Genomic DNA, 23,219 nt, shown 5'->3' on the forward strand with positions numbered 1-23,219 from the left:
CTTCTTCTGATTGTTATCCTGCACCCTTTCCTCCTGCATTTTTCAACAGGTTTTGGAGGGTTCTTTTTCCTACAAACATCCTCAGAGTGCCCATACTTTTTACAATAGTTACAGAGTGTTGGTTTCCAATCATAGAGGACTTTTTGTTTAACCACATCCCCTTTTTCATTCCTGAACTTCACAACATCTGGAAGGTCTGCCTTCACATCCACCTCCACTAAAAGTCTTGCAAAACTGAGTCCCAACTTTTTCTCAGTGTTTTGATCCACCATCATTGGTTTTTCTACTAGACTTCCGATCTTACTCAGACCTTTTTTTCTCCAATACTTAAATTCTAAACCTGGAAGTTTGATCCATATTGGAACTGTGTATAATTTCTCTTGTGAACTCCATGTCTGGGTTCCATTGCTTCACAACTTATTGTCAAAGTGATATATTCCCCCCTGTAAAGCTTCATTCATACCCATAACACTATCAAATTTAACAAGTACAATTATATTTTTCAGCATCACTATTTTGTTCAAACTATGCTTTGCCCATAAACTCTGTACATATCCCTTTATAACCGAAAAAGGGGGAAACGCTCCTAAAACATAGAAAACAACATGATTCTTCCAAAATACCACTTCAAAAACAATATCCTCTTAATCAATTTCAACAATAATAGACTTACCCTGCTTAATTGGAGATACATATTCTAGTTTGAATCCAGCATTTGATATCTTAGAGATATGAAAATTGTCCAAGATTGAGTTCGTCTTCTCTGTTCTCTCCTCTTCCTTAACTTGATCTGCCCATGATTTCTTCCCACTGCTTGATGATTCACTGATAGGTTCATTAATGGCTTCCTCCCATTGTTGTCAAACATTTGCATGTTGCTTTTGTGCCTCACTTTTCCTTGTTACTGTTTCATTGGATTTTCCCCAATTTGGACTGCGACGAGTTTGAGCAGGAGTTTGATTGTTCTTCTGTCCTCTCTGAAGTAGCAAAGATGAAGCTTGAGCCATTAGTAGCTCCTGTGATGGCACACGTGCCCTTTTCCCCATGGTAGGTGCACGTTAGTTATCCTGCGGCGAGAGAGAATGAGCCATGTGCAGAAGCTCTTGATGATTTTTCTTTTGCTCATATTATTTAGTAACATAATCTTAACTGGAATAATATATACTATTCTTCATTAAATTTATTCAAATTTGACTATCATATTGTAAACTTAAGTTACTTTTAATATGACAATTTTTATTCTAGGAAGAAATGTGTTTAATACACTTAAGCAATAATCATTACTAATAAATAACTCTGCATTTTCCACTTTATTCATATATCGTCTGCATTCCAATATAAAACTAAAAAAAAATAAAAAATATAATAGTAGTAGTAGTAGTAATAGTAATAATAATAAAAAGGGAAAAAGAGCAAAAATACAAATTCTTAAGGTGTGTTTCGTTCCATGGAAAATGAAATTTTATCACTTATTTTTCCTTATTTGATAGGTGAGTGAAAAACTTTTTCAATTTTTTTTATTATTTGGTTAGAGAGTAGAAAATATTTTTTAGGAAAATAATTTTTTATGTTACTCTCCTCACCCCCCTTCCCCCAAATCCTCATATTTCCTGTGCTCTCCCCCCCCCCCCCACACACCAAATACCCAACGTTTTCAAGACTTATTTTCTTCAAGAATTTAATTATTCTTTTAAAAAACCAAACAAACCCAAATGAACTAATGTATTGCTTTACTTTTTCACGCATGATAATGTTGAAATTTGTGCTCCATAATTAAAAAGAAAATAATATTTTTTTGGTTGAAAAAGAAAGTACTCTTTCTACAATATGAAAAGAAAGTACTCATTTTGTTGAAATAAAATAAAATATATTTTTTCTATCATGAAAAGAAATAAAAGAAAATACTTTTTCTATATTATTTTGTTGAAATGAAAGAAAATATTTTTTCTACTTCATGAAAAGAAAGTGCTTTTTTTTTGTTGAAATGAAAGAGAATATTTTTTTTACATCATGAAAAAAAAAACTCATTTTGTTGAAATGAAAAAGAAAGTTCTCTATCTACAACATGAAAATAAAGTACTCTTAATAGTATTTCTATTTAGAGTGGGGAGAGGTGTTGGGTGGGGGTGGGTGAAAAAATAGACGAAATTGCTTCTACTTCTAAAACTATTTTCGGTATTCAAATATGCATCTAGAAAGAACAAGAACGCTAAAAAATCATAAAAAGCACTTACAATATTTAGAAGGAAAAAAAAAAGAAGAAAAAACAATAATGCTCACACAGTCAATTATAGTCAGAAGAAACTTACGAAGTTGGAAGTTGGAAGATAACCCACTAGGCTAATCCATATTTTACAATGAATACCTATATTTCTATGGGTTGAAGCCCAAATTTTATTCAACTTAAATATCACTCATCCAACCCACTAAAATACGGGTGATTGATAAAATATGGGCTCATTTTGCTAGCACAACCTTGTTGTTATACAATTAGGTCAAATATACCTCTTCTCCGTTAAGGTTATCTAAGGTGGACACTCAATTCCATGTGTCACTGACATTTTCGCCACGTGGCATGCCACCTCACTATCATCAACCCATTTTATTCCTCACTTTTACTTCTTCTTCCACCACTAGCACCTCATATTCCTTCACAACTAGTGCCACCATCAACACCACCATTTTCACCATCTCCCCCTTTATTCTCTAGACCGTGCTTAGGGAAAAAATATAAACAATGGTTGCAAAATATTTTTTTATATTCATTTCATAAAATTTATAATCACTGTAATAATTTTCAAAGCCATTAAAATATGCATATTTCAATTAGGCTTCGTCTGGTATTTGTAAGGAATTTTTACATTCCTATGTCATATAGGAAACTATATTATCCTCAATGTTTAAGGTTTGATATAATTACATTTAGTATACCTAATTACCAATTATGTACCATAAGGTTTTTTAACTGTACATTAATTGTACCTTATATCACTCCTACATTTATGGTACCGTATATTCCTCCAAATCCGCCCCCCCCCTCACGTTTCTCTCTCCCAACCCCACACCCTCACCCATGTATCATCACACACCCAGAAAAAAGAAAAACCAGAAAAACAATTAAAACTCTCTGCTAAATCCAGAAAAACAATTGAAACCCTCTACCATTAACGTCCAAAATCAAGGTTTTTTCTTCTACAACCAGTCAAAATTGAAGCCAAATCTTCAAAGTTTCATACACAGCAATAACTTTTGATGGTTATGATTTCGGGTTCCTTCAGTAATATAAGAGGAAAGGAAAAGAGAGCAGCAATTCTACCATTGACAACCATTAAAAAGCTTTGAAGCTTTGAATTCAAGTTTGGGTTTTCAAAAATCATTATTTGTTTGGATTGAGTGTTGTTGTAAATAATTGGGAATATGGTTTGGAGTTTATATCTCAATTTTGAGGAGGTTTTGATGAAGATTAGACTTGGTTTTGGCTGAATTTCATATTGAAATTCGAAGAAGAAGAAGAAGAAGAAGAAGAAGAAGAAGAAGAAGAAGAAGAAGAAGAAGAAGAAGAAGAAGAAGACGTATATTGCAAAAATTATAGAAAATTGTAGATAAATTGAAGCAAAATTGTAGACTATTGTTTATTTATTTTTCTTGAAGAAAAATTGCAGAAATATTTTTTTGGATTCCATATTTAGCATAGCAGTTTCGTAAGGAGTAACAAGAGCATATAGGAGAATCACAAAATTATAAAATAATCAGGATTTTCGACATAATTGCGTTTTTTGCAGAAGATTTGTAGAAGTTTTAGTCTTTTTTGATTTATGAAAATAGAAAACAAAGCATCTGCAATCAGAATACAAATAATCTATAATTTATCGATAAAATATCTACAAACTGGGTACATTGAATTTTAATATCCCAATTCCCATTCAATTGTAGCATAATTGGGATTTTCGACATAATTGCATTTTTTGTAGTAGATTTGTAGAAGTTTTAATCGTTTTTGATTTGTGAAAACAGAAAACAAAGCATCTACAATCAGAATACAAATAATCTACAATTTATCTACAAAATATCTACAAACTGGGTACATTGAATTTTAATATCCCAATTCTCATTCAATTGTAGCATAATTGAGATTTTTGACATAATTGCGTTTTTTCAGAAGATTTGTAGAAGTTTTAGTCTTTTTTTATTTGTGAAAATAGAAAATAAAGCATCTACAATCAGAATACAAATAATCTATAATTTATCTACAAAATATTTACAAACTGGGTACATATTTGGACTCGACATGTTTCCCCTGAAATGTATGTTTCACATTTTTTATATATATTTTTGTCCAAAACAGTACTAAATCATCCACTTAAATACAATTTTTATACAATGTTGTTCAACTTTCATACAATAGGTAATGAATAAAAGAAAAATAAATAAACAACAGTCTACAATTTTTTTCAATTTATCTACAATTTTTCTATAATTTCTGCAATATACGTCTTCTTCTTCTTCTTCAATTTGAAATTCAGTCAAAACCAAGTCTAATCTTCACCAAAACCCCTCAAAATTGAGATATAAACTCCAAATCATATTCCCAATTATTTTCAACAATACCCAATCCAAACAAATAATGATTTTTGAAAACCCAAATTTGAATTCAAAGCTTTCAAGCTTTTTAATGGTTGTCAATGGTGGAATTGTTGCTCTCTTTTCCTTTGCTTTGTATTACTGAAATTTGGACATAATTGCCTTTGATGTAGAAGATTTAGTCGTTTTTGATTTGTGAATTGTAGAAGAATAATCAATTCGTTTTTGAATTATAGAAGAATAATTGCGTTTGATGTAGAGACGCTAAATTTGAAACGAAACTGACGAAGAAGATTAATGTGCGTGATTTGCATTTGGAAGATCTACAAGAATATTTAATCCTCCAATTTTAGCGCGCCTAAATAAGGAAGCCTACAACTACAATGATTCCTTATTTAATGCATGATCTATATTTTGTAGAAATACTATTAGCATGAAGGGTAATATGCAAACTATAAACATATTTGGTAATATAGTTTCCTATGATATAGGAACGAAAATTTTCCTTTATTTGTAAATGCTTGTTTGACTCCCGGCGTTAATCCCAATTAATCCAGTGCCAAAATGTGTACTAACACTATGTGAAAAAAAAAGAAAGGAAAAGCATAATTCGACCAATCCAGTAGCTGGATAACTGAACTGTCATTTGTTCTTGATTTCTTTTTTAATGCATGTTTGTAATCTCCGCTTTATCACCAAAACATTCTTCTTCCTTTTGGAAAAAAAAAAAAAAATTTAAAAAAAACTCATGACAAATATTAACAAAATATTTTGCTACAATTTTTTATATTTTTCCCTAAGTTCGGTCTAGAAAGTGAAGGTGGAGATGGTGAAAATGGTGATCATGATGGTGTTGATGGTGGTACTAATGGTGAAAGAGTAGGAGGTGTTAGTAGTGGAAGAAAGAAGTGAATGGGAGGAATAAAATGGGTAGGAGGTGTTAGTAGTGGAAGAAGAAGTGAATGAGAGGAATAAAATGGGTTTGTGTAGTAAGGTAGCATGCCACGTGGCCAAAATGTCAATGTCGTGTAGGATTAGATGTCCACCTTTGAACAACCTTAATGGAAGAGAGATTCGATTCATTGTACAAAAAATATAACGGAGGGTAAATTTAATTCTTTTTTCATAGTAAACTTTCCCAAATAAAAATGTGAAAACAAAAAAAACAATAAATTTTTTTGAGCCCAACAAAAAACTATGTTTACTTAAGGAATTTAATTCACTCATAATTAAATTAAAATCCCGCGCAAAAAATAAATTTGAATTTGAAACTGATCTACGATGACATCGCGCTTGCTCTCTTCTGAAATTTTTAAGAGCTAGAAGAAGTATTATTATATGTAAGCACAACAATTTTCCTCTTCCTACCTAATGGGGGACAAAGTTCCTTTGTAAAAAAAAAAAAATTCAAATTTTTATTTTTCTCTAATTTTTTCCATCCATTTCCGATTCACACGTTTATCTTTACTTTCAAAAAAACCCACACCATAATTTTGTGAGACCAAAGCTGCTGGACGAGGGCAAGAACTTTTAGATTGACCGAGTAAAAAAATCAATAAATATTATAATACAACATTCTAGACAAAAACACAGGAGATAGATATGGTGGCTATGTCTTAAATGATAAAGAGTGTTTTAATTCCAAGTAATTAATTCCGCCTAGTATGTACAGTATTATCCCTTAGATGACTTGAATCCTGATATATAGAAGTTAAACACTTAAAATAAAAAATAAAAACATATTAATGTCTTATGTCTAGTATAGTTATGTTATCCGTAACATATTTGGTTTTGTAGATATGTCTGCTACTTGCTAGAGAAAATAATCAACACTGACACAATCTATTATACAAGGACAGGACCCCAAAAAAAGCAACTATAAAACTAAAAACACAGCGTTTTGTAGATGTTATCAGCAAACCATCTCATATATTTTACAGATTATGATCACAAGAGGAGTTTAATTAGTACATAATTGCCTGTAGCAAAAACAAGGAATTCTTATGGACGACTGTATTTTAACCATAAAAGTTAAAAGCATGGCTAACATGTACTAACTTTAAAAACCAAATAACAACTCCTTATCGCAATTGGCTGTTTGGGATTAGTATATCATATCATATATCACTTTTCTGAGGATCCCACCACTCGCTAAAAATAGAATCCAGTCCCTTTATCTACCACTCTATATGTGTACTCTTTTCAATTTTGGTTCTGGTTGATTTTTTCTTTTGCATCCATTCTTTACATTGTTAAACTTCTTCTGGCAATTTTAGTGAACAGGTTAGCACAGCATCTGCAACTGTGAGAAATATCTTGTCCTCGCCGATTTGACTTGGAAAATTGGATGCATGTAGCTTGTCAATCACCACTCTTCCCGGGTTCGAGAGAACAAGCTATTCAAGAAATGAACAAGGTAAGGTTTTTAGACACAAAATTGTAGTTGTTGAGGTTAAAATACTACTCCCTACGGTCCTCTTATCTGTCGATTTACCAAAAAAAAATTCCAAGTTGTCATTTTGAAAATCCAAGAAGGCATTAACTTGTTGGTTTTGACCTCACTACTCCAAAAAGGCTTATAGTGATTAATTACTGGTTTAAGGAAAAGATAAAGAGTAATTTAGTCAAATAGCCATTATGCTAGAACGCGATTAGAGCGCCAAGCACAGCCCATGATTTAGCAAGACTGGGCTAGAATTTTTGGAGCCCGTTTAAAAACGAGGCTTTTAAGCCCGGCCCGAGTAAGTCTATGGCCCGTGAGACTTGACTGAGGCTGGGCCTGCCCGGCCCGTGGGCCTAATAAAATATTTATTTAAAATATATAAAAAATAAAAAGTATACTGTCTTTAGAGATGGAAAGTCAGAATTGGATCTTTACTAAGAGGAACCAAAACTTGATCTTGAGAAGTTTCAAGAGATGATGTTGTCATGTATTGGAAGGACCATTCTAGAAATTATCTTGATCTTTCAATGATGGTGCATGATGTACTTAGCATCTTATTACCATTATACCATCGGAATCAACATTTAGCATTAGTGGCATGTTCTTACAAAGTACAGAAGTTGCATTTATTATGAAAATGTCCAAACACTTGTTATTGCTCGAAATTGGCTGCACAGGTTTTCCCGAACTCAAACTGGTAATATTTTTTTATGTGAATCTAAATATTATTAATCTTTAAACTTTAGTTATTTTTAATATTTAACTAATTAATATTGCGTATGAATTGTAGATGAAAGTGAAGATAACCTTGTCACAAACGGATTCAAATGTGTTTGATGAAGATGATTTGTTGCATATCTCATAAGCATCGTGAACGTTCTCTTGAATAGTTTGTTTTAAGTTTTGACTATTAGTGAATGAAATATAGTCATGTCTTTTACTTTTTTTAGTATTTATTGTGATATAGTGGAATAATATAAAAAGTTATTAAGTTTTGCGAATTTTTTCCAATAAGATATTTTTCAACTTTTAAATATTTATTATTTTTTTAGGTCAGAACTTAAAGAAAAAATATAAAATTATATTTTTAAAAATGATGGGCCGGCCCGTGGGGCCCGCGGCCCACATAAGGCTGGGGTGGGCTGACCATTTTAAGGCTCATCAAAATGGTGGGCTAGCGCAGCCCAGCCCGTCAATTGCTAAAGCCTACGTGGGTTGGGCTGGGCTAGCCCGGCCCGACCCATATTGACAGCTCTAAACGCGATCAAACATTTTCTACATTATGAAGTTAATTAAGATCATTACCTGAACACCTCTCTTTTTTAGGCTTCTGAGCAACTCTTCCAAGGCATGGATGCCACTGGTGTCAATGTCAGTAACAGCTGCAAGTAGAAAAGAAGAAACACGGGGAGTCGCTAAGTAGGATAACATGCTCTTAATTTCAGCGACAAATTAAGGTAAACTCTACTTACGTGACATCTCAACAATCAGGAATTGAATTTTAGGAAGGCCAGCTGCTTTTAGTTGTTCTTCCTCATCCGTTAACCATCTCAATATCCTGAATAACAAGTTAGTTTGTTAAGTTCCTAGCTATTTCTTGTCAATATAAAAAACTTCAGATTAAAAGTAAGACAAGTGTCCTACCTTTCCTTTATGTAGTTAGAGTTTGAGAAGTATATAGCTGAATCTACTCTCACAATCAATACACCAGGAACTTTTGTTGCCTCGGGGTATTGCTGAATGTTTCTATATACATTTGTCCGGGGTATCCTACCAAGAGTAGCTGTTCGCGGCCTTGTGACTTGGAGGAGAATCTTAGCAAATGATATTGTGACCTATTTAATGATAAAATGTTATCGATCAGCTCTGGTTGTTGAATGATGATAATTTTTCTCAAGTAAACAGTTAAGTTGCTGGATGCCCTTACCGCGATTAAAAGACCAATCTCAACAGAGGCAAAAACCACGCCAAAAAATGCCCCCATGCAAGCGACAAAATCAAATTTGTCAATCTTCCAAATCAAAATTGCTGCTTCATAGTCAATTAAGCCGAGTACAGCAGAGATGATGATGGCAGCAAGGATTGCATTCGGAGTATACTTAAAAAGAGGGGTTATGAATTCCAAAGTTAGGAACACAACGACAGACATGACAATGTTGGAAACTGCAGTTTGACAGCCAGCCATGTAATTTACTGCTGAGCGAGAGAAGGAGCCTGCACGAGGTGAACTGATCAACTATTTGGACAAACCTTTATACATGAAAGAGAAAATAACTGAATAATATTTATATTAAAAATGAGTTCTTTTCACATTATTTTGCTGCCCTGATAATAGAACATAAAAATTCAGGAATGATAGTGTATAAGATGAAAGATAATTAGATTATTTGGCATTGATTCTTTTGGCTGATTAAAAATGAAGCGTAGGTGCTGAAAGTAAAACACATTATATCTTTACTTATACTCCATTTGCTCATTAATTTGTCTTACCAGTAGCTACATAGCAGGATGTCATTGAGCCAACAATATTCATAGCTCCAAGCGCCACCATCTCTTTGTTTCCGTCCAACTGGTAGTCCTTCATTGAAGCAAAGGTTCTTCCAATTGCAACAGCTTCCTATAAAAGAGAAGGTGAAAGATCCGATATTTACTAGAAAAATGTGAAGGTTCCTGTTTCGACATTTCCCTTAATAATTTGCTTACCGTCAATGCAATCATGCCAGCTACAATACCAGTCCGAAGCCCTTTTAAGAGATAGTCACCAGTGAAATATATTTCCTTGACGGAAGGAGGATTTATTCCTTTCTCAATGTGTCCTACCTGGTAAGGTTGTCATAGAAATGATTAAAAATAGATCAATATGCTCCAAAAGAAAATTTTAATGAAAGCAGGAGGCACCTAAAACAAGCACTTACAATCGCGACTCCCTTTTTTTCAGCATGAGTAATGTAGACAAAGAAGGTGGAAAGAATGACAGAAATCAACGGCGCAATTGCAGGTACCCAGAACAGCCTTTTGTTCTTCTTACCCTGGTTGCCAAGTTACTTTAGAACCAAGGAAATTAAAGGCTACCAAATTCTTATATAATTTAGTCCACAGAACTTAGGACTCTTACAATGTACTTGGCGAACAAAAGGAAAGTTAAAAAGGTTGCTCCAATGAGAATTGTCTGCCAGTTCCACTGCAAATTTTTGAAAAATAAAACAAAAAGGAATAAATTTCAAGTTATCCATAAAACACATCTTATGTAAAATGCTCTTTAGTGGCAAGAAAACTTACTCCATGGTTGGCTGAATGCCACACTGATTTCATTACAGATATGATATCTGTTTTCTTAGTAAACTTCTTGATGCCTAAAAACCCTTTAAGTTGCTGAAGGGCAATTGTAATGGCAGCACCACCCATGAATCCAACAACAGCAGCATGAGATAGGAAGTCAATTAAGAAGCCCAATCTGCCAAGAAAGCGAAGCAAATGAAACAAAGAAACGAATGGACAAGATTACAAGTCCTAAACTTGGTACTTATTGTATTAATCACCTTAGGATCCCAAGAGTAGCCTGAGTAATGCCAGCAAAAAAGGTAGCTGTAAATGCAAGCCTCAGATACTCATGTGGATTTGTAGTCGGATCAATTTCATTCCGGAGTAGAGTACCTAACAAGAGTGAGACAACAGCCACAGGCCCTATGGCTATATCTCTCGAGCTGCCCATGAAGGCATAAACCAGAGGCGGAACAAAGCTGGAGTCTGGGATTTCAAACAAAGAAAATATTTAAAAGGGGTTTTCATAGTCTAGTAACTCAAATAAAGTTAATAACATGCTGGAAACTCACATAATCCGTACTGAGGAGCTAAATTTGCAAGCTTGGAATAGCCAATGTCCTGTCATTACAGTTGAACGTTTTTGATAAGAGATTTGTAAAGATCCTTACAATCTTGATTTCATTAGCACAGTAACACATTCTCTTTACCTGAGGAATGCAAAGGCTTGCAATGGTGAGACCAGCAATAAGATCACCTCGGAATTTAGCAAAGTTATAGCTTCTACCCCATTCTAATATTGGAAATATGGCCTGTAAACCAAGGACAAACTTCCTAGACCTCGGTTGATCCTTAAAGCAACGCAGTGGATCATCTGCAAAGAACGTCTCCTTCACAGTAGTCTTTAACTCCTTGAATATGTCCTGTTTTGGGGGGACTCCAACCTTGTGAATATAGGGCGTTTGGTTGTGTCGCGAGGATGAAAAACTTCTGATATCCATCTCTTTGGTTTCTTCTGCCTCAACACTAGAATGACCCATACTAGATAAGAACAGCTAATTCACCTGTAATGCAGCGGAAATACAACTGAGTTATATCACCAAATGAAATGCTCCACTAAATTCAAGCTTGTTAATCAAGCCAAATCAAGATATTAGATTAACAATCATTGGGATTTCATTAGTAAAACAATCAAGGCCATAATAAGAAGTGAAACCATGTGATAAATTAAGAAGTTACACCAATCTTTCAAATTAGATCAATGCAGAGGGAGACTTTTAGTGCTAATAAAGTTCCAAATCTTGTTGAACTTTGTACTACATTAGAAAGTTCGTGCTTGTCCATTATATAGATAATCAGGAAACTACAGGTTAAAGTTTTTCAATCTATAAGAGTATTAGTGGTGGTCAAAAAGTAAGCTTTTGCTTAGCACATTCTGGTTTTAGAAGCTACAGCACAATTTTATATTCTCACCAATAGACAAATGGATCATTGATAACCATTGATTTAAAGAAAGTACGATTTGTTAATGACCGCTATAATTTGAATAAAGCTGGTATGAAAAGCTTGAACAATTGACAACACAAAGTAACAGCATCTACAGTTTGGTATGTTATCAGAATTAGGCAGGTCATTCTCCTAACATGGGACATATCTTTTCACCAGGAGGAATATAGAACCTTAAATGTTGTAATGTTTCTCTAGTTTTAAGTTCATGAAAGAGAACCTAATACTTTCTTCAACTCAAAAGGGGCTTTAAGATTTTATCAGGCATTGATTTTATTCTGTTTGAGGAACTTATTCATGCCTCTTCTAATGCAGGCATCTATTAAAGCTCACATTAAATACAACAACAAACCCAATGTAACCCCAAAAAGTAGGGTCTGTGGGTAGAGTGTACGCAGACTTTATCCCTACCTTGTGAAGGTAGACAAAGCTCACTTAAAATGTCTTGTTGAAATTACTTGAGTGCTTTATAAAAGTTAAAGAACTAAGTAGAGATGAATAAAGCACCACAAAATGAGACTCAAAACGATTTTAAAAGCGGAACGAACCTATATACATGTGCGAAAAACAAGTACTGATAAAGTTAGATATACATTTCAAAACATATTCTCACAACTCAAACACATCGTCTAAATTTTGGACTTGACACTAAACTCATGGTATATTTACAAGGTTATGCTCGTTCTCTTTTAACTTTAGATATACATTTCAAAACATACTCTCACAACTCAAACACATCGTCTAAATTTTGGACTTGACACTAAACTCATGGTACGTTTCCAAGGTTATGCTCGTTCTCTTTTAACTTCTCTCTATTTCCCACCGTCTCAGAATTTGTCCAAGTATTTCCATCAAATGTGTTTTGACGGAGGATGATGAAAATGCTAATTTAAGTAAAAGAAGTCATGAACTGACTAAAAAATTGAAGTCCAGATTAATTTATTGGAATAACTTAATATAATAAAGTTTGTTATTCTAATTTTAGCAAAACAAACAAGCATTGGCTAGACTAAAGCCAACTTCCATACGCCTTATTTAGAAACCATTGATAGTGGACCACATTAGCACCTAATAAAATAACCATAAAACGTACATCCACTTAGCCTTAGGTCCCATATAATTCTACTTATAAAAAACTACAAAAGGGTAAAAGTGCAGTTATGTGTTTCATAACTTTTGTCCATTTTTACAAAAGAAGCACATATTTGGTCAGAGCAAATAATAAATCAAAAATCATAATGCCTTAAGAGGATAGTGTCCCACTTTTCTGGGTTATTGAGGCATCAATTAGTTTCAACTCCAACTCTCTTTATTTGGTATATAGTCCAAATTTTTTAATACATATATCTATATTAAATTCGCACATAAAAATGAAAGTAAGCACATTATAATTCATTAGCTTAAAATTCTTTTTCATAACTATGATCACCGGACTAGCTTGAGTGAATCTCGACTAATTCCACGGGATATTTGTTACCCTACTAGCACAAGTAGCGGTACCTCTGTGGCCACCAAAATTTGGACAGACGAAAAAAAAAATGGAAGTAAGCACATTTTATAATTCATTAACTTAAAATTCTTTTTTTCATAACCATGGTTTTGAGGCTAGCCTGTGCGCATCTCGACTAATTTCACGAGGTATCTGCTACCTCTAGTGGCACAAATATCAGGTTTCACTACCAAGACTTGAACAAATGCCTGGTAGTATTTTTTCTCCAATAGGATCATTAACTTAAAATTTTGAATCAATCTCTTTCAAAAAGTAAAATGTAGATAAAAAAGCAAGGTACGCACACTCAATGGTCCTCATACTTCAGGGATCAAAAATTAAGTTCCAGTTATTCTGAAGCTAAAAACAAAAGAAAAAAAAAGAAAAAACAACTGACCTGAAGAGAATCAAGAAACCAAGTACTGTCCAGGTTCAATGTATCCACTTTATTCCTGGAATTGTTTTTTAATTATTTTACTTTGCCCTCTAATCATGACAGAAGGGAAAACGGAAAACCTGGAGATTTGCTATCCTCTGTTTGGATATCCAGATAAATGCATTTTCAGAAAGTGGAGGAAAAAGCACAATGAGAGACTGCTCGAAAGTAGTATTATTTGCATTGTTTGTGTCAAAAGGGGAAAAGAAGATACTACTAATTTAATATATTTTATTCAACGTGTGTGAGGGGAAAAAAGTAAACTTCATACCATAGAAGTCATTCGTCATCTGTATGAGATTTACTTAATTAATTTCCACAGAATGTGGGGTCTAGAGTTTTAATGGATCCTGACGTAGTAGCGTCCCGGTTCATTGGAGAAAAACAAAAAAGGGAAAAGGACGACCTTGTTCTTATTTGACGAAAAGTCTTACGTTGGAAAAGTCTTCGGTTTTGGAGTTTGGGACTTTGGGTCTTCCACTGTGGAGCTTTCTGGAGCCCACTTTCTTCAGAAAAATTTGCCACTATTTTTATAAAATAGAGTGATTTTTTAATTTATCAAGTTATTCTCCCATCCGTTCACTTTTACTCAAGGGTGTTAATCGGGCTGGGCTGATCCGTTTTCAATCTGCTTCAACCCAGTTCAGCCTGTTACTATTCATATTAGGACGGGTTGTTAAGGGGGGGGGGGGTTGTGTACGTTCACGTTTAGATTAACGATGCCCCGAACCCGTTGAACTCGAAATCGCTTAAACCCGGGCTGCAGCCTGGTTGCCGTTTGAATTATTTTTTTTTAATTAAATTGGATCGTTCCCAACGGTCAAATTCAGAAATGACCGTTGGGGAATGGCCAAAAATTGCAGAAATGGCCAATTTCCCCCCCCCCCCCATTAATAATATAGCCCTCCCACCCTAAAATCTAAAATAGTTCCCCTTCTTCTTCATTTTTTTCTCACAAATTCATTCACTTACTACTCTAATTCTCTCTCAAGTATCAAACTCTCAATTCTCTCTTGATATTATAGTTCTTAAATTCTCAAATCTCAAATTCTCAATTATTTATTATTTCAAGTTTCATCAATTATTTAGTTTAGCCATTACAAAATTATTATTACAAATAACAATTGTTCAAGTGAAGTGTAGTATCAATTATCAAGTATTCAAATATTATCAACTATCAAGTTTCGGTCTTTCAATTAAAGTTTGAATTTTGATATAAAAAGTTCAAAATTAGTGCGGCATAAGGAATCCCGGTACACTCGTTCCATCTCTTTCTCTTATTTGGTGTACACTTATTTTATTAATTAGTTTCTTAATTTAATTTCTTACTTGAATTTCCTAATTTAATTTCTTACTTTAATTTATACAATGAATTTACTTACAACGGCCAAAAAAGCGTGCACTAGTAGAGGTGGTAGTAAGAAAACTTCAAAAAGAACAAGAGGTGGTGTTGGTTCTTCTAGTAGCTTTACACATATTTCTGAAAGTTCACTTGAGAATTTAAATGTAGATTATGATCGAATGCAAGAAAATTTTGGTATAGATGATGATTAGATGCTTTGTTAGATGATATTCAATCACCTGATAATCTTGAAACATCACCACCTACATCTGATAATGCTAGTCAAACTCAAAATATTAGGGGTGCAACAAATAGGCCTCCTCTCCCTATTAAGAAGAATCGACAATTTTTTTTATTTCTTTTAAACCCCTCCCAAATTAGAAGAATCGACAATTAAGAAGTAAGTGTTGGATGTTTTTTGAAAAACTAGAAGATCAAAAAAATTATGTAAAATGTAAAATTTGTAGTGAACATTATAAACATGAACCCGGTAAAGGAGGGGGAACGGGTCAACTTCATAGGAATATAGAAGAGAAACACCCTCTTGATTGAGGAATAGATGAGGAATCTGGGCAACAAAAACTTAACCCGAGTACTGGGGGTTATTGGGGAAATACGATATTAAGAAAGATCGGGAAGAATTAGCTAAAATGATTGTTTTAGGTTGTTTACCTTTTAGTTTTGCTTCTTCACCATATCTTGCTACTTATATTTAAAGAATTTATAACCCTATGTTTAAAGGTATTCCTAGAAGTACTTCTAGAGCTGATATATTTAGGCATTTTGGACAATATCAGACATATGTACGTTATTTGTTCGCACGTCTTCCTTGTAAAGTTTCTCTTACTTCTGATATTGGTCGTGCTGTGAATGGTAATGATTATTTGATTGTTACATGCCATTGGATAGATGATAATTTTTGTATGTAAAAACGTATTATTGCTTTTAAATATGATGAAGATCAAAGTCATATTGGTGCATTTATAAGTAATACTATACATGAAGTTGCTATATTTTATAATCTTGCAGAAAAAGTTTTGTGTATGTCATTTGATAATGCTTCTAATAATACTGCTGCTATTACAATATTAAAATTGCATCTACACCCACCAATTCTTGAAATATTTCATGTTAGATGTGCATGTCATATTTATAACTTGATTGTGAAGAGTGACCTTGAATTATTTAGAGATGAAATTACTTTAGTTAGGAGAGCTGTTGGTGTAATTCAAGGAAATAATAGAAGTGCTAGATTAAATGCATTTAAGGAAAAATGTGTACACTATGGACTAAAACCAAGACTCATGCCTGAAGAAATAGTTATTAGGTGGAATTATACTTATTTGTTCTTAATATGTTGTTATAAATATAGAATGCCTATAACTGAAGTTGTTAATTCTCATTGTACTGGTCCTAACCGTTTGTTAACATCTAGAACTTGAGTCATTCATGATGTTATACAATTTTTACAAAAATTTTATGTGGCTACACTTGAGTTTTCTGGAGCTTATTATCCTACCATTTCAAATGGTTTAGTTTATATTGCTGAAATTTCTCTTTTACTACATAATTTGAAGCAGAAAGAAGGATATGCTACTGTTGTTGAATCTATGCTAGATAAATTTAAAAAGTATTTCTATCCAATTCCCTATATTTACCTAATTGGTGTTATTTTAAACCCTACTGTCAAAATGATAAAGTATCGCCAATTAATTAGAGCTTTATATACTTATATGGATATTGGCCCAACTTAAACTCCTGATATTGACACTTGTATTTCTGAGCTACACACACATTTACAAACTTTATATAATTATTATGCTAACATTGTTGATGCTTCTTCGGTTGTAGATGCAAATATTCCTTCAACTAATCCTTCAACATCTGGAACAACTATGGATGATGATAATTGTGTTCAAGATTATCAGATTTGGTCTACACTAGGAGAGCATCAACAAACTAGCAGCAGGAATATTGATGAACTACAATTCTACTTGCAAAAGTCACCAGAGCCCCTCACAAAGAATTTTCTACCGCTGAGTTGGTGGAAGAGTAACTCAAATCAATTTCCTGTTCTTTCGGCCATGGCTCGAGACGTGCTAAATGTGCCGATTTCAACAGTCGCATCAGAGAGCACATTTTGCCAAGCAAGGCAACAGCTAGGAGATACCCGTCATCATTGGTCAGCAATGCTTTGGAAATTCTAGTGTGCTTCAGAGATTGGATAAGATCAGAACAACGAAATCAAGGGCGTGACGAGGTAGACGAAGAGGAGGACCAAGAAATTGGAGATATAATGGTTTATGGTTCCGATTCAACCAATCCCGGAAACCAAGAACTTCATGTTAACATGGAAGAACTTACAAAAATGATGCAAAGCATGTGATGTACTATTTCTTATTTTTTATAATTATTGTAAACCTTTAAGTTTTAATTTGCAAGTTCAAAAATAAATAAAAAATCAAAAAAGAACTTGCAAATTAATTTGAAGTATAAAAAATATAAATGAAAGCCTTCAGAGTTTGTTTCTTACATTTGCCTATTGGTCATATACTCTTATTAAATAATTTTTTGTAGCCACTTACTTTCTAATTTCAATTTTATAATTTTAAAATACAAATTTCAAATTTAAAACTTTAAACTTTAAACTTCAATATTTAATTCTAACCCTTAAAAGTTTGCAAATACTTAACTATCAATAACATTGAATAAGAAAAATAAAATTTAAATTAAAAAAAAAATTGGAGCCCGGCCCGCCCGAGCCCGTGTGAGTCCTAACCAGTATGGGCCCACAAAAACCAGAAAAATCACAACCCTATAACAGCTCGTTATCCCCAGCCCGCTAACAGCCCCGCCCGCTAACCGAACGAGCTGGGGATTTTCCCGTTCAGCCCGTCCCAGCCCGCCCGATAAACACCCATACTTTTACTTATCCACTATGAACTTTTCACATTCCTTAAGAAATAATAAATGAGTTGCATAATTTACTATGATACCCATATTAATTGATACATAATTTAAATGAATTTGAGAAAATGATTTGAAATGAGCAATTAATACTGTGGGCATAACAAGAAAAAAATTATCTTCTCTTGATATGCTAAAAGTGACAAGTAAAAATGAAAATTCATTTTTAAAATACTGGACAAGTAAAAGTGAACGGAGAGAGTAATCTCAATACTTTTATTTTATCATAATGACACATTTATTTATATTATAAGGGATGACATAACATATTTGACTACAAGATTCAAAGTATATTATTAATATGTCACACATGCATTTGGTTTAAGATCACAATATTCAAAGGATATTTTTAATATGTTAACATGCATTTGGTTAAGATCACAAGATTTAAATGTTTTCTTTCAATTCTTAAATATCCTTGTAGACAATAAATATGCGTCGAGAAAATAAAATTAAGACCGAAAAATATCGCAACAATCGTAGTATTTGATTTCAAATAATATGAGTGTACAATCTCTATGAATCCTCTGATTCTACTTTTCAATAGTAAATAAATTCAAGGGCCTTTGAGCTTGATCATGAATATGTATTTGTTGCCTCGAACGATGTTCTTGTTCTTGAGCTTGAGCTTGATTGCTTGAATTTGACCTTGATTTGTTCTTCGTTCTTGAACTTGCACTTGATTTCTTGAACTTGAACTTGAAGCCTGAAACTTGCGGAAGAATTTGCAGCGTTTGATCCACGAGCTCTTTCTTGCTTCTTGTTATAACTTCTGGTGTCTTTTTTGAGTTATGAAGACCCCTATTTATAGTTGTGGAAGGGAAGAGTTGTTATAAGAACAAACTCTTTCCGACCAATCAAATTGAAGTGTGACATGACTGCATTTGATTGGCCAGAACATGTTACTTGCACACGTGGCGCGATTTCATTGGCCTTTTAGCGTGACTGAACATGCCTTGCCATTTTGACACGTGGCATGCTCCTATTGGCTCTTCCGCTTGACTTGGCGCGCCACGTCATTTGACACGTGACACCAAACTGGGCCTCTAGGAAGATGACATCTTGGGCTTAATGAAGTGGGCTCATCACTTTAGCCCAATTAAATGGGCTAGCCTAATGGATTAAGACTTATTTATTCAATCCATATATATTAGACTTATATAATTAATCTAATTATATTAGCCCATATATTTATTTGGACCAATATATCTTGAATTTAAAATATAGTCCAAATTCTTTTATGGATTTAAAATTTATATGCCTACAAATGCCCCCTACTTCAAGATTTGTCAAAATGTAGATTTGTTGAACACAAGATAAGGCTTGAAGTATTGGTACGTCCCACTGGGCGTGCAAGAATTTGTAGACAATAAATTTGCGTCGAGAAAATAAAATCAAGACCGAAAAATATCGCAACAATCATAGTATTTGATTTCAAATAATATGAGTGTATAATCTCTATGAATCCTCTGATTCTACTTTTCAATAGTAAATAAATTTAAGGGCCTTTGAGCTTGATCTTGAATATGTATTTGTTGCCTCGAACGATGATCTTGTTCTTGAGCTTGAGCTTGATTGCTTGAACTTGACCTTGATTTGTTCTTCATTCTTGAACTTGCACTTGATTTCTTGAACTTGAACTTGAAGCCTGAAACTTGTGGAGGAATTTGCAGCGTTTGATCCACGAGCTCTTTCTTGCTTCTTGTTATAACTTCTGGTGTCTTTTTTGAGTTATGAAGACCCCTATTTATAGTTGTGGAAGGGAAGAGTTGTGATAAGAACAAACTCTTTCCGACCAATCAAATTGAAGTGTGACATGGCTGCATTTGATTGGCCAGAACATGTTACTTGCACACGTGGCGCGATTTCATTGGCCTTTTACCGTGACTGGACATGCCTTGCCATTTTGACATGTGGCATGGTCCTACTTTATAAAAAAAAGTAAAATAACGAAGATGGACATTTAACGGAGTTGGTACTTGGTTGTGTATTTGGCCTATTAGAATGAATGGAAGGTTTCGTTGTTGAGTAGCTAAACCGTCGGCGTCAGATTACAACTCAGAATTGCAATTCGATTTCAACTCGAATTGCAATTTCTGCCGCCTCCTAACTGATCCCACATCGAGAATAGGCTAAAGCAAGCCATCTACGAAAATCTATATAAAGCCATATACTCAGTGTTTATTCAGCATCAGTCGCAGTCTTCGCAAGCCACTTGAGTCTAGTTTTGTAGACTCGGAAGCATAACGCGAAGGTAATTTCTTCTTCTTTTCTTATGCTTTTCTTGTTTTGTTGTCTTTTTTTTTTGTAGGTCAAGCGAGAATGATGTGTTTTTGTTTAACAAGATGATCCATGCATGAAGAAGACAATCTTGGGGTTTGAGGGGATGGGTACTCATCCCTACCCAAATATCGGAGGGATTACTCTCAATGTGGCCCAATTCTTGGAGAGATTACTCTCAAAATGGCCCGATTCTTGGAGAGATTACTCTCAATATGGCCCAATTCTTGGAGAGATTACTCTCAAAATGGCCCGATTCTTGGAGAGATTACTCTTAATATGACCCAATTCTTGGAGAGATGACTCTCAATGTGGCCCGATTCTTGGAGAAATTACTCTCAATGTGGCTCGACTATCGGCGAGGCCAACTTAAGGTGCAAAGGGACTCATATGTCCACCTTAAGATTGGAAAGTTATAGTTCCTTTTAAGGACAAACCCGCGAAAAGGCCAACTTAAGGTGCAAAGGGACTTATATGTCCACCTTAAGATTGGAAAGTTATAGTTCCTTTTAAGGGCAAACCCGCGAAGAGGCCAACTTAAGGTGCAAAGGGACTTATATGTACACCTTAAGATTGGAAAGTTATAAAGCTTCAACTTGAAGACGACATCGACTTGAACACTTGGAAAACCTTGAAGATTTGGTGGACTTTGCAGACTTCAACTCGAAGATTCGGAGGGCTTAAACAATTCAACTTTAAGATCGGCGAATTTGAAGACTGAAACTTGAAGACCGAAAGACTTGAAGACTTCAACTTGGGGGGCTTAAATATTTCAACTTTTAAGACCGACGAACTCGAAGACTTCAACTTTGAGACTTGGAGGGCCTAAATATTTCAACTTGAAGATCGGCGGATTTGAAGACTTCAACTTGAAGACCGACGGCGTTGAAGACTTCAACTTTGAGACTTGGAGGGCCTAAATATTTCAACTTGAAGATCGGCGAATTTAAAGACTTCAACTTGAAGACCGACGTGGTTGAAGGTTTCAACTTGGGGACTTCAACTTGGATACACTTGAAGACTACAACTTGGAGACTTCGAGGGCTTAAATATTTCATCTTCTCTTTTGCTTTACATTGTTCGACTTTTATCTTAGTCGCATAATTTTTAGCTTTACGTGCTTGTAACAAATGATTCATATCTTGCCGTGGGAGAGTCCAAATAATGAACCGTTTGATGACTTCAATATCTAGAATATATCCAATACTCAAAATCAAAAACCTTCAGAATCACGCCGGATAATATCTTGAAACCAACTTTAGATTTCACCATGTTAAAAATTTCAGTTTTGCGCAGTCTCACCAAAAAATTAATATCTCGATGTAGAAATATCGAAATTGCAAACCGTTTGATTTCAAGAAAACTAGACTTCAAGATTTAGCATATATCCAAAATTCTGAATCAAAAAACTTCAGAATCGTCCCAGATAATATTTTGAAATCAACTTTATATTGCACCACGCTATCAATTCCAGATTTGCGCAGTCTCACCAAAAAAAATCATGTTTTAGTGTAGGAACGTCGAAATTAGAAGATGTCTTACTTGCCATCAATCGAAATTTAAGATCCATATTCTCACAAATATCTTGAGTTCAAGTCTCACTGAATTTGAAACATTGTGCCAAGCAATCCTTTCCTTATACTTGTGTTTCCTTTTGATGTCTCTCTTCTCTTCCCCTTTTTTTATAAGGCAAAGGGCGGACTTGGAGACCAACAAACTTGAAGGTTTGGCGAACCTGAAGACATAGAGAATTCCTGGACTTCAATGCAAATACTTGACATTCTCCTAAAATCGGCCCATCGAAGATATCAATTTACCATGGAGGGTTGCCCCCTTTAAATCAAATGAGGTCAAAGTTCAGTAGGAGGATGGCATTTCAGCTTGATCTTACATTCCTTTATACTTCATTCGAACAATAATTGGGGCAATATGTATCTTTTGAACTTATGCGACTGAACTTAGAATGAAACTCTAAGCTGCCTACGTACCTCGGTGAAGAGGATCAAGTCATACCGTAGTTCAGACTGGGTAGATTTTTTTTTTACGTCCTAACTTTTTCCTAGACCACCTCTTTCGAGATTTTCAACCTAGCGGATTTTTTTTGGGGTGGGTGGGGTGTACATAGTTTAGACTCATGCGGGCTAGGAGTGTAGCAACATGCAGTTTAGGCTCGTGTGTCAAGGAGCGTCATGACTTGCAGTTTAGGCTCGTACGTCGAGGAACATTATGACTTACAGTTTAGGCTCGTACGTCGAGGAGCATCATGACTTGCAGTTTAGGCTCGTACGTCGAGGAGCATTATGACTTGCAATTTCATGGATAATACTTCTTCAAAAACTTGCCATTGATAGGGTCGATCCTCATACCATCTACATAAACCAGCTTGTAAGCCCCACTTGAGTAAGCTTCTTGTACGACATATGGACCATCCCATTTTGAAGTGAACTTCCCTACATGTTTATGGGAAGTAATTATGGGTCTTCGTACGACAAGGACTTGATCTCCTACTTGAAAGGATCTCGGGCGAACTCTTTTATTGAAGGTGCGAGATAATCGAGCTTGATAACATTCAAGGCTCTATTGAGCTTCCAATCTCTTTTCATCAAGAGCTTCCAACTCTCCTAACCGAAGTCAAGCATTTTCTTCATCAGTGACCCCTTCTTGAATAGCCAGTCATAAAGAAGGTATTTGACGCTCAAGTGGCAAGACGACTTCGACTCCATAAATGAGTGAATAAAGAGTCGACTGTGTCGGCGTGCGGTGAGTCGTCCTATATGCCCATAGAGCTTCTTCTATACGGTCATTCCAATCTCGTTTGGATTTGGAGATGACTTTCTTTAACAAGTTGCATAGAGTCTTGTTGAATGCCTCAGCTAGACCATTGGCGGCAGCATTGTACATCGAAGAGTTACGT

General features: G+C 34.5%; 1 protein-coding gene across 8 annotated transcripts; it reads right to left on the reverse strand.

The window, feature by feature from the left end:
* Positions 1 to 607: 607 nt before the first annotated feature.
* Positions 608 to 13,990, reverse strand: LOC107827895 (sulfate transporter 1.3). 8 transcript variants are annotated; one of them, XM_075239878.1, is made up of 14 exons: positions 13,678 to 13,990; positions 10,996 to 11,349; positions 10,858 to 10,906; positions 10,564 to 10,771; positions 10,304 to 10,478; positions 10,140 to 10,205; positions 9,940 to 10,053; positions 9,728 to 9,844; positions 9,515 to 9,641; positions 8,952 to 9,238; positions 8,669 to 8,859; positions 8,497 to 8,582; positions 8,304 to 8,406; positions 608 to 904 (listed from the first exon to the last, which is right to left on the reverse strand). In XM_075239878.1, the coding sequence occupies exons 2-14, from the start codon at positions 11,323 to 11,325 to the stop codon at positions 889 to 891; spliced, it is 1,869 nt and encodes a 622-aa protein (XP_075095979.1). In that variant the 5' UTR covers positions 11,326 to 11,349; positions 13,678 to 13,990; the 3' UTR covers positions 608 to 888. The 8 variants fall into 8 exon arrangements, with proteins under 8 accessions (XP_075095979.1, XP_075095980.1, XP_016510605.1 ...); XM_075239879.1 differs by having other exon boundaries at positions 9,728 to 9,840; positions 9,936 to 10,053; XM_016655119.2 differs by lacking the exon at positions 608 to 904 and adding an exon at positions 6,480 to 6,977 and having other exon boundaries at positions 8,330 to 8,406.
* Positions 13,991 to 23,219: the final 9,229 nt, after the last annotated feature.

This window comes from Nicotiana tabacum, chromosome 20, assembly GCF_000715075.1.
Source record: "Nicotiana tabacum cultivar K326 chromosome 20, ASM71507v2, whole genome shotgun sequence".
Taxonomy (NCBI): Eukaryota; Viridiplantae; Streptophyta; class Magnoliopsida; order Solanales; family Solanaceae; genus Nicotiana; species Nicotiana tabacum.

What these genes read in the sequence shown, in the direction of transcription:
- LOC107827895 (XM_016655119.2), bottom strand. Translation starts at nt 11,325, where the DNA reads ATGGGTCATTCTAGTGTTGAGGCAGAAGAAACCAAAGAGATGGATATC. An exon ending in CAAGCCTTTGCATTCCTCAG is followed by an intron (nt 10,907 to 10,995) that starts GTAAAGAGAATG and finishes CTGTAATGACAG; the next exon opens with GACATTGGCTATTCCAAGCT. An exon ending in AAAAAAAGGGAGTCGCGATT is followed by an intron (nt 9,845 to 9,939) that starts GTAAGTGCTTGT and finishes CAACCTTACCAG; the next exon opens with GTAGGACACATTGAGAAAGG.